This window comes from Etheostoma cragini, chromosome 12 (assembly GCF_013103735.1).
Source record: "Etheostoma cragini isolate CJK2018 chromosome 12, CSU_Ecrag_1.0, whole genome shotgun sequence".
Lineage (NCBI taxonomy): Eukaryota > Metazoa > Chordata > Actinopteri > Perciformes > Percidae > Etheostoma > Etheostoma cragini.
Genome location: NC_048418.1, coordinates 8,047,729 through 8,064,110, shown reverse-complemented (window position 1 = coordinate 8,064,110; position 16,382 = coordinate 8,047,729). Strand labels below are relative to the sequence as shown.

Genomic DNA, 16,382 nt, shown 5'->3' with positions numbered 1-16,382 from the left:
GGGTTAAGAGACCGGGTCAGTGAAGGGCCCTGTTAATATGCTGTTAGATAACTTAACTTTCCCTATTTTGTCTGGATGTTTCTGTAGTCACAAGCTGCTCCGCTCTCCTCGTAAACCAGCCCGTAAGATCTCTAAGATCCCCTTCAAAGTCCTGGATGCGCCGGAGCTGCAGGATGACTTCTACCTCAACCTGGTGGACTGGTCAGCAGGCAACTTGCTCAGTGTCGGTCTGGGTGCCTGCGTCTACCTGTGGAGTGCCTGCACCAGCCAGGTCAGAGGAGGCACTCATTTACACTTTGAATTTTATTGAAGAATTTCTTCTCAGTTAATGCCTAGAAAGAAAGGAAGAAAGTCTGTGACTGATCTGCCAAAGAGAAAAGGGAAAAATTGTTAATTTATGTACTTTTTTTAACAGGTGACAAGATTATGTGACCTTTCAGTGGATGGAGACTCGGTTACATCCGTATGTTGGAATGAGAGGGTGAGCTGCCGGAACTGAACTGCTTATTTACGACAGTAGTATAAGAGAACATGAAGTGTTTGTAGGACAGAAATAATGGGAAAATGACAGCGTGATTTGTCTTTGACTCTGGTCCTATCAGGGGAGTGTGGTTGCCGTGGGAACCCACAAGGGTTACGTTCAGATCTGGGACGCAGCAGGAGGGAGGAAGCTGACCAGCCTGGAGGGTCACTCAGCACGTGTAGGTCAGTCGAAGCTGTAAGGTGGAATTACAGACTGCTGGTTAAAATCAGCTGGAGTCTGCTTTTAGCAAGCTAAAAGGAAGTAAAGGAAAATCTCCCAACATAGCTTTTGAAAACGAATTTTAACAGAATTGTAGCCTTTCTTTTTTCTTTTTTTTTTTTACTTAATAGCCCAAAATTACCACATGTACCACCAAACGTGTTATTATCACATAAGAAACGGCAGATGTATTCTTAATAGCCGCAGTGAAATATGAGACCACCCCCCCCCCCCCCCCCCTTTGTGCTCAAGGCGCCCTGGCATGGAACGGAGAGCAGCTGTCGTCGGGGAGTAGGGATCGAGTGATCCTGCAGCGGGACATCAGAACCCCCCCTTCAGCTGAAAGGAGGCTGCAAGGTCACAGGCAAGAAGTGTGTGGTCTCAAATGGTCTCCTGACCACCAGCACCTCGCGTCTGGAGGCAACGACAATAAAGTGAGAGAGTTTAAAACGCAACTTTGTTTTGTTTTTTGTCAGTGATCTTTGCATGAAATAATCCGGAGAGTAGCCTAAATAATCTGTGTCTGTAACAGTGAACATGTTCTAGTTTGAAGAACCCATTCCTTGTTGTCACCTGCCCAGTTGTTGGTGTGGAACAGCTCCAGCCTTCTCCCTGTGCAGCAGTACAGTGACCACCTGGCGGCAGTGAAGGCCATCGCCTGGTCCCCCCACCAACACGGGCTGCTGGCGTCAGGGGGCGGCACCGCCGACCGCTGCCTGCGCTTTTGGAACACACTGACGGGTCAGGCGCTGCAGAGCACAGACACGGGCTCCCAGGTCTGCAACCTGGCATGGTCCAAACACGCCAATGAACTGGTGAGGACCCCTGAGACACACACACACACACACACACACACACACACACACACACACACACACACACACACACACACACACACACACACACACACACACACACACTGTATCTCACCTTTGACAGGCGGACCTCTGTCGGCAGGTTCTGGTGGTTGCAGCCGTCCCTCATACTCTTGGTCCATCTCCTCAGGGCAGCAAGGCTCCTTTGCACAGACAGACAGACACACACACACACACACACACACACACACACACACACACACACTCAAATGTATATACCACCCCGGAGATGTTATTGTTGTGTGCAGATGGATAATGACAATGTAATTATCAATTAAATGTAATTTAATATTTGGTAAAAATGAAAAAATAATGTCCTTCTTAATCCATTAATGTAAATTAATTAACAAAAATATAATCATATTGGATGAAAACGAGAAGAGCCAGCCCCCCGAGGGGCGATTCATTATGCTGCAGTAGCAAAAAACTTGACATATAGTACATGACAACAAAGACATCAACAACATCAATGAAAAATACAAGATCAGACCAGATGATCAGACCAAATGTGTTACATCATCAGAAAACAAATAAAATACTTTCAGTGCAGAGATGTTAGAACGGTATGTAGCCATTAATTAACATTTTATTGCACTTTTCTCTAAAGAGAAGGACATTTTGTTACATTTTGATCACTTAATTTACACTTAATTTCCAATATAAATCATAACATATGTTTAATAACACATGATTCCATGCAATATTTCTGCATTAGCGATCTACTGTAAGTGAAGCTTACTTGTTGGTACAGTATCAGTGTTTCATGTGATTCAACTGTATAGTGAGACTGTGCTGTGTTGTGTCAGTTTTATATTGGATTTAAATATACTGACAGTCGTTTCTCTATAACACAATACAGAGCAGCACTACAGCACTCCTAACTAAGTAGACGTGTACATGTTTTGCATTTTTTGTTAATTGTTCTCTCTTTGTTTACAGGTGAGCACTCATGGCTACTCTCAGAACCAGATCCTGGTGTGGAAGTATCCGTCACTAACACAGGTGGCTAAATTGACAGGTCACTCCTACAGAGTGCTGTACCTGGTAAGACTGCAGGTTTAAATCAGTGCCCATGCAGGTTGCGTAGGAAACATACACATGATGTTTTCATACATTTATCCAGTGGTGGAAGAAGTATTCAGATGCAATAACAACATGTACAAATACTCTGTTACAAATTAAAAACTTGCATTTAAAATCAATACACGACTTGAATCAGAAAAATGTACTTCACAGTATCAAAAGTTTAAAAAAAAAACATTATGCGGAGGGGATCTACTTTGTTATATTAATTGACATTATTGATTTATGACTACTGATGCATTAAAGTACAGGCTGCATTTTAGCAAGAGGTTAAAAAGTCTCTCTTTGATCAGATCCCTTACATAAGAACGTAGTAGATTCTAAATAGTTATACTTATCAATTAGTAAAAAAGCAACCAGGGAAGAAACCGAACTAAGTGACTGTCTATCGATCTCCTCCAATCTGTTTCAGTACCGCACACACAACACACAGCGCTATCCGTCTAAGTAAAAAAAAAAAAGATAATTGATTACTATTCCTTGTTACATGGGTGATTTTTGAGGTAATGCATATGTAATACACAGTATTACAGACCATATGAGATTTTTTTTTTTTTGAACATTAAAGTATGAAAAGATGTAGTAAAAAAAGAAAATGAAACTGAACATTAGCATAATGTGGGAACTCTCCTGATATACACATACCAAAATGTTCTCCCTCTCACAAATTTGTTTGTCCTTCCTTTTTAGGCTGTGTCACCAGACGGAGAGGCCATCGTTACAGGAGCTGGGGATGAGACACTACGTTTCTGGAACGTCTTCAGTAAGACACGCTGCACCAAGGTACCCGCCACCTATTCAGTATATACACAGGTCTGATGTCTTGAAAGCACTTACTCTCAGCTCTCTGTAGACGCTGGGGGCTCTTTGTGTAGATGATTCAACAAGTTTGAAGGTTGATTTGATAAAATCATTAAAAACAAACATGTCAATGCCTGGATAAGGTCTTAGTTGAAGTTGATTTTGACCAGACAAGAACTTGGATATCTTAGAAATCTTTGGAATAAAGGATATGGTGTATTTTATTTTTTGTAAATGTGTTTGATTTCCTTTTATTCCTAGGAATCTAAGTCCGTGCTGAATCTCTTCACAAGAATACGATAGTGAGCAGCCCGGGTCAGGACTGGTTTCAGGAGGAGCCTACTGAGTTGTGGTTGAAATGCACAGACTCACCAACGACACTCACAGACTAGCACTTAAAGTCCTCTCATCTCAGAGGATGCGGTCCCAACTTCCAACAACTGCCATCTCTTACAGTGACATCACTGATAAACACAAAAAACAAGCAGTCTATTGTCCAGACACACTGTCTGCTTAAAAAAGTCGGTCTTGTTCTCTTTTTCTGTTGTGGGAGTGAGGAAATTGTTTTTATTATATATTAGCAGAAGTATACATGTACAACAGTTATAAGCTATAAAATGTAACGGCGTAGCATTTTTTATGTATGTGTGTGTGTGTATGTGTGTGTGTGCGCGCGTGCGTTCAGGGGAGGATTTCTATATTTTGATAATGTGTGGATATGATCTACAAGCAGTATACAAGAGAAGAGAAACAATAAATAGGTGAACACACACACAGTTTCTCATGCAGCTGTAAAGAATGAACTGTTTATTGGCGTCTTGGCAGTGGTGGTTTGGATCCATGGCTAGAGATCAGTAAAAGGCCATGTGACACTTTTCTTTTATCCAGCGTTGGGAAGGTATTTCATCAAGAACGTTGCACAGAGGTCCAGTCATCCTAACAGCCCATCTGATCTGTGTTTTTGCTTTGGTTCACTCCAAGTATTACAATATGGTTTATGTTGTCCGATGCCACTTGAACAGTCCTATTTGGCACCGTTTATCGTTGAAACAAACACAGATTCTTCTGAGTTTTCTTTTCTTAATTTCTCTTGAACTTTCTTTTAAACTCAGAGTGCTACCAGCTCAGTAATCTGAGTATCCAGACCCCTGCAGGCCCCGACAGAGCAGAGAAAACTCCTTCACAATTTCTTTAACACGACGTTTGTTGGTTTGCTCCCTGGAAGAAAGAAAAAAGATGTATGAATTTTGTCGAAACACGTCACTTTATTACACTGCATTTTTGTGTCTCTTTGGATCAAATCTGTTATCTAAATGTATGATTTGTGTTATTATTTTTTCATGCATTTCTATTTTCACTTTTTTTTTCACTTTACTATTGCACAGAAAATATGTTTTTTGCAAAATATTTAATGCAACTGCAGACTGAGAGACTTCTGCTCTCAATATCCCCGATCATGTTCCTACTGCAATGAAGAGAAATGTGTTTATGTTGTGTCGACTTATTCATTGTGTGAGAGTATACCGACATACAGGCCAATATAAAGTGGACAATTTACCCAATTAACCAAACCTGCATGTCTTTGGACTGTGGGAAGAAGCCGGAGCACACGGGGAAAACCCATGCTAAGGGGAACATAGAAAGACCTAAGCCGATTGCTGGTTTCTAACCCAGAATCCCTTTGCTGTGAGGCAACCCAATGAACTTATGATTTTATCAAGTTTGTTTGTAATTTTTCTCTTGAATAAGGAGTTTTCTTACAGTCAATTCTCTTTAGACACCATGAATGAAGAGTTTTGAGAACACTTAGAAACAAAAACAGTTCTGGTGTATTAGGTAGATGATCACCTCAGAAGCTGCTGAGTGAAGGTGTGTTTCTGCTCTGTGGAGACCTGGGAAGAGGGGAACCCTGGGTTCTGAAGTGTTTCCTTCAGCCACTGGGACAACAGAGCTGGACAGTGTCTGTTTAGGCTCAACAAAACCTCCGAGAAGTAATCTGTCAGACTGCGAGGTGACTCACCACCAACCGCCTGACACAGAAATAAAAGCATACGTTAGACGGCAGTTTGGAGGAAACTTTTTTTTTTTTTTTTAAAGATGATTTTTTGAGCATTTTAGGCCTTTAATTCCACAGGACAGGTGAATACATGAAAGGGGAGAGAGAGAGAGAGAGAGAGGGGGAATGACATGCAGCAAAGGGCCGCAGGTAAACCTCTATATATGTGCGCTGGGTCTGCCAACTGAGCTAACCTGGCCACTTTTTTTCAGTAAACTCGAACAGGAGAGTAAACGCCAGTATATGGGCGCCGCTCTACCATCTGAGCTGTCTGGGCGACCCGGTGGTTACATTTTTAAATAAGACTAAACATCAGGGTTAAAGTGCATCCACTGGTTAAATAATTAAGTTTAAAAAACAGCACTCTCAAAATCAATATGCACAATGACTTCACACAGGGCAATGCTGATAAATATTTCATATCCAGTTGTGTCTAATGACTGGCTCACCTGGAGTATGGTCTCTGTCAGAAGCTTTCCATCTCTGTGCAACACTTCACCAAGCGAGGGCATGTCTTTGCAACGAGGCAACAGCTCTGTCTGCAAGGGACAGGGCAACAAAATCACAAGTCTCTATGAGCCCATAAGTTGAAATGAGATTTACAATTAAAACTTGGACATTTCTGCCTCAACTTACAAAGAATAGAGTGGCTGCTTTAACTGTGGGCGTCTCTGGGAACTTCAGTGATAGAATCCCTGGAAAAAACAGAGGATAAAAAGATTTTTTTCCACACAAAAAGTAAATGCTTCTGAGGGGAAGGTTGTGTCTTGAAAAGAAAAAACAAGAGCAAAGTCAAATTTTAAATTGCATTGACTCTAACTTATATAACGGGTCAAATCATCCTCTACATTTCATTTCAATCAGTTTTGATACCATTATCTATTTTTTTATTCACTGTTCTTAACGTGTGCAAAAAAAGATCCTACATTAGATATTGACTCATATTTGTGAGAATGACTTGTATACAGTAGAAGTATACAGGGATACTCACCGCTGTAAAAAAGCCCTTTAACATCTAGCCGGTCAGACAGGAACATATCAGGCTTCCTTTTAAGAATCTAAATGAACACAAAATGATTATGTTTTCTTTGTGCTGCAAATGTACTTAACATTAGACAAGAATAGTCAACCCACCTGAGCATGAAGGTGCATAAATGATTCTGCAATATCAGGATGATTCCGTGGACCTGTAAAATAAATATAAGATAAGACCAGAAAAACATATGTCTAACAAGTAAATAGGAATTAAGTGCAGGTGTTTATTACCTTGCTGAAATATAGTGAGTGTGGCAGAAGTCAACACCTCAATAAGGTTTTTGATGTTAGAGATGTGGTGTTCCTCTCCGGCAAATATGTGAACCAGCTTAAAAAAAATTAAAAAATAAAGTAAAGTGATATATATACATATATAAGAACATGATTTGCAGTTTGGAGGGATATTGCTTTTATCCCCATTTTGATCTGTGGGGGCGTACCTGCCGCGCCAGATCCAGCGCTGAGGCTTGTGGGAAGGCGCTATAGATCTGCCCCAGCATCTCACTCAGCTGAGCCACCATCAGCCCGAAATCGTGTAGGAGGGTTCGAACTGACTTTTCAAATACCCCGCACACTGCCTGGAAAGGGAAAGGGAGAGAGCTGTGAGTCAGTAAGCACACACAGATATATCATACAAGTACAGACACACAAGACACACACACACACACACACAATCAGGGTTCTTCTTCTGTTACAAAGGAGAGCCTTTTAAAAAATGTGTTGTGTTACATTAACATGATTCACACACACACACACACACACACACACACACACACACACACACACACACACACACACACACATATTTATGCAAGCAGTAAAAAAACAACTCTTACCTCTACTACCTCTGAGTCATCAAGCCACTTGCTGAGGACAGTTTGAATCAACGTGAACACTTGCTGTAGCACAACAACAACCTTAAAACAAAATTTGAATATATATCAGATAAAGTATTTAAAATAAGTATGTTTGGTTCAGGTTAGCATATTAAATATTTTGCATGTTCAGAAATTTAGATATAGAAGGCCCATTCTAAGAGTATATGCACTGTTTGACTGGTGTTTAAGGAAACAGTTACGGTAATTTGATAATATTAAGACATAGTAGCTGGTATGATATATACTGTATATAGATATGACTAGACTCACTGGATTCTGCGTGATCTGTGAGGGAGTGAGTCTTGGACTGGATGTTCCCTCTGAGCTGTCTGCTTGTCTGTTGATGTCCAGAGTGGTAAAGAGACTGGACAGCATCCCCAGGATGTGGATAATGGACTGTTTGTTAGTAGGGTCAGGCTGTAAAGGGAGACAACAAGGATGGGTTTGATATGTAGCCTTGTGATAACAAGTAAAGATATTGTCAAGGGGGACAGTGGTCGCGAGAAAAAAGTGAAATTTATAAGTTGTTAGTGTAAATGTTGTGTCAAATGCTGCAATATAAAGCAGCCAGCAGTATCTGAGTCTCTGTCAACAGCTAATTCAGCCCCTGTAACTGACTGTCACCCTGGATAAGTGTCACTTAGAACAATAAAATGTATTTTATGTGCACTCTGATAACTGTGCATTGCAATATGTTAAGGTGTACTTTTTGACTATATTTATAATGGAAGGAATACTTCACGGTACTTATTTTGGTCACTACTGGTTGCTAGTAGAGTGTGTAAATTTTAGCTATTAAATACATCTTAGTCTGCCTTTAAAGACAATCACTTATCAATATTTATTTTAAATATATCAAATCTACTTACAGTATACTACATTGTATGACTAGGCATGTCCAACTTTATTGTGAACCTAAATTGATGAATGGGGCTGCATTAAATATTAATTTCTTAAAGCAATCAATCAAATATACCTATTAATAGTGTAGGAAAATGAAGTTGTACCTACTTTAATGTAAACTGTTTGGCATTTTAATAAAAAATAAATACCATAACTTGCAGTAAAATACAGTATTAATATGTTTTTATTTAAATGTAGCACCAAAATTACTTAAAGTATAATATAGTGTACTTGCTTTATTCAATTTGTACTTGGGCACAACAACCTCAAGTACAATATATATATATATTTTTATTTTTTTTTATTTGTGGATTTTCTTTGGATGTACCTCCTGCTGGGCCAGTGTATCCAGCTGCTGGACGTGTGGGGTGATAAGAGAGTGAAGTCTGCCCAGAACCTCCTCTACCGGCAGGGCGGACAGGAGGAAACCCAGAGCCTGCATCATCCACATGCACTGGCTGCTCTGCACACAGACACACAGACACACACACAGCACACATTACACATGATGTCCTCAGAGAGAAGCTCGGTGAACTTGTGTTCACAGAACAGAGAAGAACTGGTGAATGTTGAAGGCTGTTTCCTCACCTTATGGATTTCTTTTACGAGTACTTCCTGCAGAGGAACACAAGTGTTAAAGGGAACATTTTCAGGTTCATACTTATTTTAGGCCTCTACTAGAACATGTTAACATGCTTTAATGCTCAAAAAGCACATTATTGTTCTCAAATCCATCTGAATGTACATGTTTTCACCCTCTGTCTGAAGTGCTCTGTTTTAGCACCTGTTTCTTTAAGTCCCCCCTACCAAAAATACCTGATCTGTTCTGATTGGTCAGTGTGTCTGCACCGTTATTGCAACTGGAGAATGACTGTAACAGCACTGAAGCGTCATGTTCTTCAACCTATATATTATATACACAAGCATAGTACATCACAACCATACAGAAGTCCTGACGACTCGTTTAATAGCCCAGTTTCTGAAAAGGGCTGTATGCAGTATTTATATAGTACCCAACCTGCTTTATATTCCAAAAAGTTTTTATTTTTGCAATACCAATGTTTAAAAAAAAAAAAGCTGTGTGTCAGACCTGTGACACGGTCAAGATGTCCTGAGCGTAGGGGCCGAGGTCATGTCTACACTCCCTGCAGATCCTCTTTAGAGTGGATACACTGGACACAGACAGTTCTGCCTTCACAAGGCCCTGAAGCACCATTGGTAATATTCCTCCCAACATCACAGGGTGATCAGCCAACCACTCAGCCAGGGATCCTGGCCAACAGGGTAATTCAGTGAGGGGGTACATGTCATGGATAGTATGTGTAAATGGGTTTGATTGCAGACCAGAAGACAACATTTAAATCTATGGCCATAACTAATACTGGTTGTATTTTGTTAAATTCTGCTTAATTGTAAAACATTAAACAAACAAAGTCAAGAGACTATGTTAATAGGGACACAATAGGAAACAGGTGTCTGTTATGTACCTATTGTGTACATGACGGTGTCAGCCAGCACAACGTTGCTGATGTTGATTCTGGGGATGAGACCAATAAGACCAGGGATAACGTCAGAGTAGTTCACATCTATTGTCTCAGCTATGGACTGGAAACCAAATAACAGAGCCTCTGTGTCCTGAAGAGGAGAAAAAAAAGTTAGTTCAAGAGAGGGGGAAGAGAAAACACAATCAGGAGGTGGTAGGAATACAGATTTATACACATTAAGAAAGAGAATCAAGAAGAAAAAAATATCTGCTTTGTGATATACTATGCAGTTAAAACTTTACAGAGATAGTATATGTACATGGAATGAAACTCAGTGATTGATGATGACATTACCTGCCATACTGCTGACTGTTGGGGGTCCATAAGCTGTCTGCCCAGCCTGTCATAGAGGTTACTGAGCAACTCTGCCCCCAGCATTTCATATACATACATCAGAGTGTCAGAAATGTCCACTCTGAAATGCAAAAGAGACATGGAAACATATTTGTAGATATACATAGCTACCATCTTAAGCCCTGCTGGCAGAAATGTCTTGACAACTATTGGCTGGATTGCCATGAAATGTAGTACAGCCATGTACGTTTTATCCACCTAAATCCAGAGACGTTTTCTTTCTTGTGAGAAACAAGATCAAATCCAGTTTATCCTTAAACCCTTTAGTTTTGTGTCTTACCTGTAAATTCTGAACTGCTCCTTGTCATCCGAAGACCAGGATGCGTACTCCTCCTGGGAGGGATAGTGGGATTTATGTAGTAGCACGTCCACCAGTTGGAAGTAAACCGGCCTGTAGACCTGCAGATACACTGCCTGCTTCTCCTCCTCAAATGACAAGATATCATCCTGAACATGCAAGACAAAAATTGAAAGAAAGCTTGGTGATTTAATGCATTAATGCAGTTACATGAGTAGCATATTTACCAGAAAAGAAAAAAAAAACATTTAATGTAAAATAGTATATATATGTACATATAAATCATTCGTTTATGATTTTTACCTGCAGAGTGTACCAGAAGGTGAGCGTCAGGGAGCTGGTGGTCTCACTGACTGGGTAGTGCCCAGGGATGCCAGTACAAAAGAGAATCATGTTAACCAAAGCCAGATATTCTTGCCAGTGCTCCACCTGTTCCAACAAAACCCTGACATACACAAACACATTGTTCCAAATTAAGAAATGAAAGCCATTCACTAAGGCCCGGTTATAGGATGGCGGTGTGTGTGTGTGTGTGTGTGTCCCTTTATGTGTACCTGGAGTGTGTTTCCCCCATAGCAACAGCAATGCGACAGATACCGTGCAAGGTTTCCATGTCCCCATCCTGGGCCGCTGTCTTCAGCTGGTCATGGAGACCCAGTACCAGAGGCATCAAGTTTACCAGAGCCTCAATGTACCTGCACACACATGTTCTGGTTCACACACCTGGAAATAGACTGGGACCTAAATGAATTTATGATGCAGTGTGCTTTTCACCTCTGGCTGTCAGGCTGTGAGATTGCATTGACTATTGTCTCCACAGCCGTGTCAAACAGCTCTGCGTTGGACAGTGCAGTGAAACAATCCTGGACCAGTTCATGACTCTCCCCTAATGGCACATCCAGCCCCACCCAGCTGGACAGGCAGCGGAGCACCTTCTCTTTCACCTGGATTGAGGAGTCCTGGCTTTGGAGCAGCTGACGCAGCATGGGACACACCACCGCCCACTCCCCAGCCAGGGCCTCCCTCAGCAGGCAACGACGAGCATGAGCCAGCCGGCTGCTCTGGAACTCCTCTGGAAGTACAGTAAGAAGCTCCAGCAGTGCGAGGCAGTGTGCTTGAGGGTCCTGGGTGGCCTCTGCACCAGAGCCGCCTTCAGAGTCAGGCTTCTGAGGTTGGAAGGCCCTCACCATGTCTGCCACCGGCTGGGGCCAAGCCTGTGGAATCAAGTTAAGAGCCATAGAAGCCAGGGCTACACACAGCCTGGTTAGCACCAGTTTGGGCCCAGAGGAGAAGTGTAGGATGTGGGAGAGGAGCTGCATCTTTAAGCTCTCATGCCGGTCTGTGGGGAGGTCGCTCCAGTGACGGGAGATCTTGGTGTGGAGGGTGCTGGCGCCAAAAAACTGAACTTCTGGGAGCTGCAAAGTGACAGACTCACATTATGGACAGACTGTAACAGATGCTGTTGACATACACACAATGTTTATGTTTTGTAGCTCTAATCAGCACTGACATCTACCCGGTCTTTCTTAACTGTATTATGGCTGATGTTCTTGCATAATGCAACAGTTGCAAATGTTGATGGTGCAGTTGTAAAGATGTCTGAGCAGTAGCACAACAGACCTTGTCAGAGCCAAGCAGGGCCCAGCAGAACTGCCATGCCTGTGCAGAGGCCTGGGCTTGGGTCAGCCACTTCTGGGCCACATTCTTATGCTCCATGTCCGGGTCAAAGTACAGCTGGTAGAGAGCCTTGAGGAGGAGAGAAGAACCAATACAAAAGGAAACACTTGAACAAAATGTAATTTAGTAATAAGTGATAAGGATAGTACTGATGATGCGGCATATTTGGTGAAAATAAAAAAAATCAGCACTCCTTATATTTCCTGAGGAGGTATGGTAATGACAATAAATGCATCTTGTGTAACAGGTTGGTAATTGAATTGTTGTGAACAACAAGCATCAATAATAATGAATGCTGAATGTCTAATTGTTTGAACAAAGTAAAATAAATGTGTTGTCATAGCAACTAATCCAAGGCAAATGCTGTAAGTTATTATTAGGACAGCATATGCTTATAGCTGGTATCATGTTACAAAATGTCCAGTTTGTCTAATCTCCCTGTGTTGAACAACAGTTAAACAACCCCCATTTTCTATTTGACAAACTTTGTTTTAGCCTTTATACTTTATTACGTTATTCTATTAAATACAATGTCCATCCAGACGAGATGATGATGTTGCAGCTCCTCTTTTTGACAAACATATCGATTCAAATTAGCTTTCGTGCTCTGAATTGTGCCAATAAACATGAATCCAGTGAAGTGGCTGATTATTGACGAGTAACTTACCGACTCCACATTTTCCATCGTTAACTCCAACTCAACCGGGCTGACTCCCGGATTGGCTGGGTGCTCCATCTGGTGCAACGTAAAGGTGTCTCCCCGTTGTCGTTGAAAAACCCTCAAAAATGAAATCCTGATCGTCAAAAAAAAGTTATTAAAACGAGACACCGTCCTCTAAAGTGTGTCAAAGCACGCTGACAGAGGACGCAGCGTGTCACTCAGCTGTCCACACAGACAGAAGCCTACTACACATGTGGGCAGTGCGCTCAGGCATGACGACACACTGACCTCTGTGGGGGCTCAAAAGTTGTCCTCACATTCCCACCAGCAAACACTGACACCACCCTTAATGTCTAGAAACTACCACTGCTGCAAGCCTATACAGTAAACATGGATACAGTAACACTTGCTACAGCTATTACAGGCGCTACAACAGGCGCTCCTGGCGCAGACAACTGCGTCTCTGACGCACTGACATCTGATTGGAGCAGCGGAGCAACAGCGACAGCAAACTGTCGGAGGAATAGATGAGAGATGAGTGATTCTGGCAGGAAAAAGAAAGAGCTGTAGAGCTGCCTAAAACCAAAATGTTCGGGGAAATCGGGGACGCGTTTTGCTCTTTGGATTAAAGCACGTGCAGCCTTTTCTGCTCCCTCCGCCGCCCGCATGCAGCCTGCCGTGCAGCCCCACCCCTGCTTCTCTTCTGCCCGACTCCCTCAGGATATTTTTAGCGCTGCTGATGTGCCCTGTCAAATCACGTAACGGAAACAACCTCAGTGCTAAAGAAGCAGAGCTGCTGTGGAGAGACCACTCTGCTGAATTTGTATTGTGATCCGCAGGGGAAGGCCGCGAAGGAGATGACATCCGGAATAAATTTGGCGTTTTGCGTGTTGGTGGTGCTTACCGGCTCTTCGCAGACAAGAGGTAGGCCTAAGGTGGCATCCTTGGTGGGTGTGTGTGTGTGTGTGTGTGTGTGTGTGTGTGTGTGGACAGATTGCACATCCTGCTGACGCGAGTTGGAGCCGTTGTCGATTCCTCACATGATGCTCTTGACAGCAGACTGATCTTAGAAAGTTCGTGCAGAGCTGCAGGCTGTTGGTTGCATTTTATAATTATGTTCTCTTATATTTATTTCATCTACTTCTCTTCTCTATGAGCTTAGCACCTCAGCAGATCATTTTGATTTCCAAGAATGTGGGCGTTTCTTGGTAACTCTTTTTTCTATGATTTGTGTCCACCAGTCTTCTATTTTATTTATGTATTTGAAGTTGTAATATAGGCCTAATTAATTTAGACTTTTCATTGTATGTCTGGTTTTCATTAACAAATGTAATGCAGGACAGCACCCAAAATATGTAACAGTCAAACACATGATCAAGAATGACATTAGCCGATTAATTGATTAGTCAAATTAATTATCAACTATTTTGATAATAGATTAATTGGATGAGTCATTCGCAAGCCTTTTTTTTTTAAATATCTCTGGTTACAGCTCCTACAAAATGTGTTTAATGATTTCTCTGGACTTTTAGGATAGCAATAATAGGCAATTAATCATTTTGAGTACTTTTACAGGAAATGTGTACCAAATTTCTCCGGTTCCAACTCCTCACATGTGAATCATTTCATTTATTTTAGTCTTCTATTATCGTATATTTTGGTTTTGGACTGTTCGTCGGACTAATAGGAGAAAACAATGTTATAGATGAATATATTTTCATCACTTTAGTATGATTTATCTTTTATTTCCTAGGTCAGAGCAGTGCTTTGCCTCCTGTCCTCACCCTGGCTGCCCTCCATCATCATGCTGGAAGATCAGCATCTCCTGACTTGAGGTCAACGCACTTGTTGACCTCAAGCTCTGCAGTGGCTACATCTCAACACACAAATGTACCCGTCGTCATGACTTCACCTTCAGGTAACCAGAAAACCTGCATGCACTGTGCTTCTTTCTGAAGGCTTTTAATTTAGAGACATTCAACTATAGGGTCATCATTGTGTCCATAATTCTATAATTGTGCATCTATAATTTTCCAGTCCAGTCGGTCAACTTTGTCCAGATTCTTAAAATAAATCATCCCACACATTAAAAGCTGGTTGTTTTCAAACACAGACTCAGCTTCACTGCCAGCAGCGTTCCAGGAACAGATTCCTCCTGACCCCCACGACTGCATTGAGATGGAGAATGTGTGTCGCAACCTCATCTTAGAGCTTCCCTTTTATAGATCAGATAAATATAACCTCTCCACTGATACTGTGTTGCCTTTTTGAACATCCCATAATTAACAAACATTACGACATATCGCCATCCAGATCACACCCTTGCCCCCTTTTTTAGCTGCTGTCGTCATTTCCCTGTAGAGTAAGTTGTCACTTGGCAAAAGCTGCCGTTGGGAGTTTCTCACTTCAAAAACTGAAGATTACATCAAATCCATATCCACAACGTTCCACTTCCGGGATTGCTTCTTTGTGTTTTAATTTAAACTCCAGTGGATTTATGTGGACTAACTGCTCCTCAGATCTCTGCAGGGTAAATCCAGACGTCTAGCTGTCCAATCTGACTTTTCTGTTGCACGACTAAAACAACCTTTGAACGCACACGTTCCACCAAAGACCAAAAGTTCCTTCCCGAGGCTATTTTGCAGCAGCAGCGTGGCTCTGTCTGGTGCTTAGCCCCACCCAAGATGATTTTGATTGCTTTAAAGAAATGACAATAAACCATGGCATGTTTTTTTCTCACCTCAGCATGCTGTGTGGAGTAGAAAGGACCCTCCTTTGCAGTGCTGGGGAGGAAGGTCTGGCAATGCAAGATTATTGCATCACTAATTACTTTCATGGCTTTGTGACTTAATGCGGAATATGCACAAGTATAATACTATTATGGTCTCTAAATCTTGGCTTATAAACAATTATTTACCTTTCTCTTTTGCCCACATGAGCACTAATGACTGTCTGTCCCTTCACTCTATCCTAGATGTAAACAGTAGTCTGACTGTAATTATACAGTGTATAAGGTTCTTGAACACACCTTATTCCCAGCCCCTTACCCAGCTGTCAGCATGCGTTGTCAAACGAGATGTTAACAGCCACATGTCCTTAAGGTGAAGTAAGAATGTACTCATGTTAAAAGAGGGACAAGACAGTAAGCTTGGTGTGTTTATCTTATATTCAGCAAGTTTACAAAGAAAATTAAAGCATCATCAAACTAATAAAGAACTGACTAAGAAATATAACATAGACACTCTTGTAAATTACATAACAGTTCTGTAACAAATATTGGCTTTGTAAAAACCTTTAACTGTATTCACTATGACTGCAGCTAACCTTTTTTATTGATCAATGATTAATCCACTCATAAATCATTATAAAATCCACTCATTATCAAACACAGCCTTAATATCATATACAGTGGGTACGGAAAGTATTCAGACCCCTTTAAATTTTTCACTCTTTGTTTCATTGCAGCCATTTTCCA

The 16,382-nt window shown here is 41.5% G+C and overlaps 3 protein-coding genes across 5 annotated transcripts in view; 2 read left to right on the top strand and 1 right to left on the bottom strand.

Moving 5' to 3' along the window:
- The window catches only part of fzr1b (fizzy/cell division cycle 20 related 1b), a 7,350-nt gene extending 2,112 nt beyond the window's left edge, over nucleotides 1-5,238 (top strand). The window contains exons 7-14 of the mRNA XM_034888092.1: nucleotides 88-271; nucleotides 416-481; nucleotides 603-705; nucleotides 995-1,176; nucleotides 1,324-1,557; nucleotides 2,557-2,661; nucleotides 3,391-3,483; nucleotides 3,763-5,238. Coding sequence (XP_034743983.1) covers nucleotides 88-271; nucleotides 416-481; nucleotides 603-705; nucleotides 995-1,176; nucleotides 1,324-1,557; nucleotides 2,557-2,661; nucleotides 3,391-3,483; nucleotides 3,763-3,804 — 1,009 coding nt within the window. The 3' untranslated portion in view covers nucleotides 3,805-5,238. The remainder of the gene's footprint in view (nucleotides 1-87; nucleotides 272-415; nucleotides 482-602; nucleotides 706-994; nucleotides 1,177-1,323; nucleotides 1,558-2,556; nucleotides 2,662-3,390; nucleotides 3,484-3,762) is intronic.
- Nucleotides 4,500-13,591, bottom strand: LOC117954341 (importin-13-like). 2 transcript variants are annotated; one of them, XM_034888079.1, is made up of 22 exons: nucleotides 13,495-13,591; nucleotides 12,914-13,040; nucleotides 12,190-12,315; nucleotides 11,344-11,984; nucleotides 11,124-11,264; nucleotides 10,873-11,014; nucleotides 10,552-10,718; nucleotides 10,212-10,332; nucleotides 9,861-10,008; nucleotides 9,464-9,645; nucleotides 8,962-8,988; nucleotides 8,702-8,836; nucleotides 7,741-7,887; nucleotides 7,429-7,509; nucleotides 7,033-7,170; nucleotides 6,824-6,920; nucleotides 6,692-6,744; nucleotides 6,549-6,615; nucleotides 6,194-6,252; nucleotides 6,007-6,096; nucleotides 5,350-5,531; nucleotides 4,500-4,719 (listed from the first exon to the last, which is right to left on the bottom strand). In XM_034888079.1, coding segments are annotated over exons 1-22 (2,967 nt in total). In that variant the 5' UTR covers nucleotides 13,497-13,591; the 3' UTR covers nucleotides 4,500-4,625. The 2 variants fall into 2 exon arrangements, with proteins under 2 accessions (XP_034743970.1, XP_034743971.1); XM_034888080.1 differs by lacking the exon at nucleotides 13,495-13,591 and adding an exon at nucleotides 13,196-13,395 and having other exon boundaries at nucleotides 4,626-4,719.
- Nucleotides 13,587-16,382, top strand: part of LOC117954349 — a 5,592-nt gene continuing 2,796 nt past the window's right edge. For both annotated transcript variants that reach the window (XM_034888097.1, XM_034888095.1), the window contains exons 1-2: nucleotides 13,587-13,831; nucleotides 14,661-14,825. In XM_034888097.1, the coding sequence (XP_034743988.1) occupies nucleotides 13,765-13,831; nucleotides 14,661-14,825 (232 nt within the window). In that variant the 5' untranslated portion in view covers nucleotides 13,587-13,764. The remainder of the gene's footprint in view (nucleotides 13,832-14,660; nucleotides 14,826-16,382) is intronic.

Bases quoted from the DNA above. Each gene is read 5' to 3' on its own strand.
- LOC117954341 (XM_034888079.1), bottom strand. The intron at 10,333-10,551 runs GTAAGACACAAA...TTTGCATTTCAG, and splicing joins GAGCAGTTCAGAATTTACAG to AGTGGACATTTCTGACACTC. The intron at 7,171-7,428 runs GTAAGAGTTGTT...TTCCCTTTCCAG, and splicing joins ATGACTCAGAGGTAGTAGAG to GCAGTGTGCGGGGTATTTGA.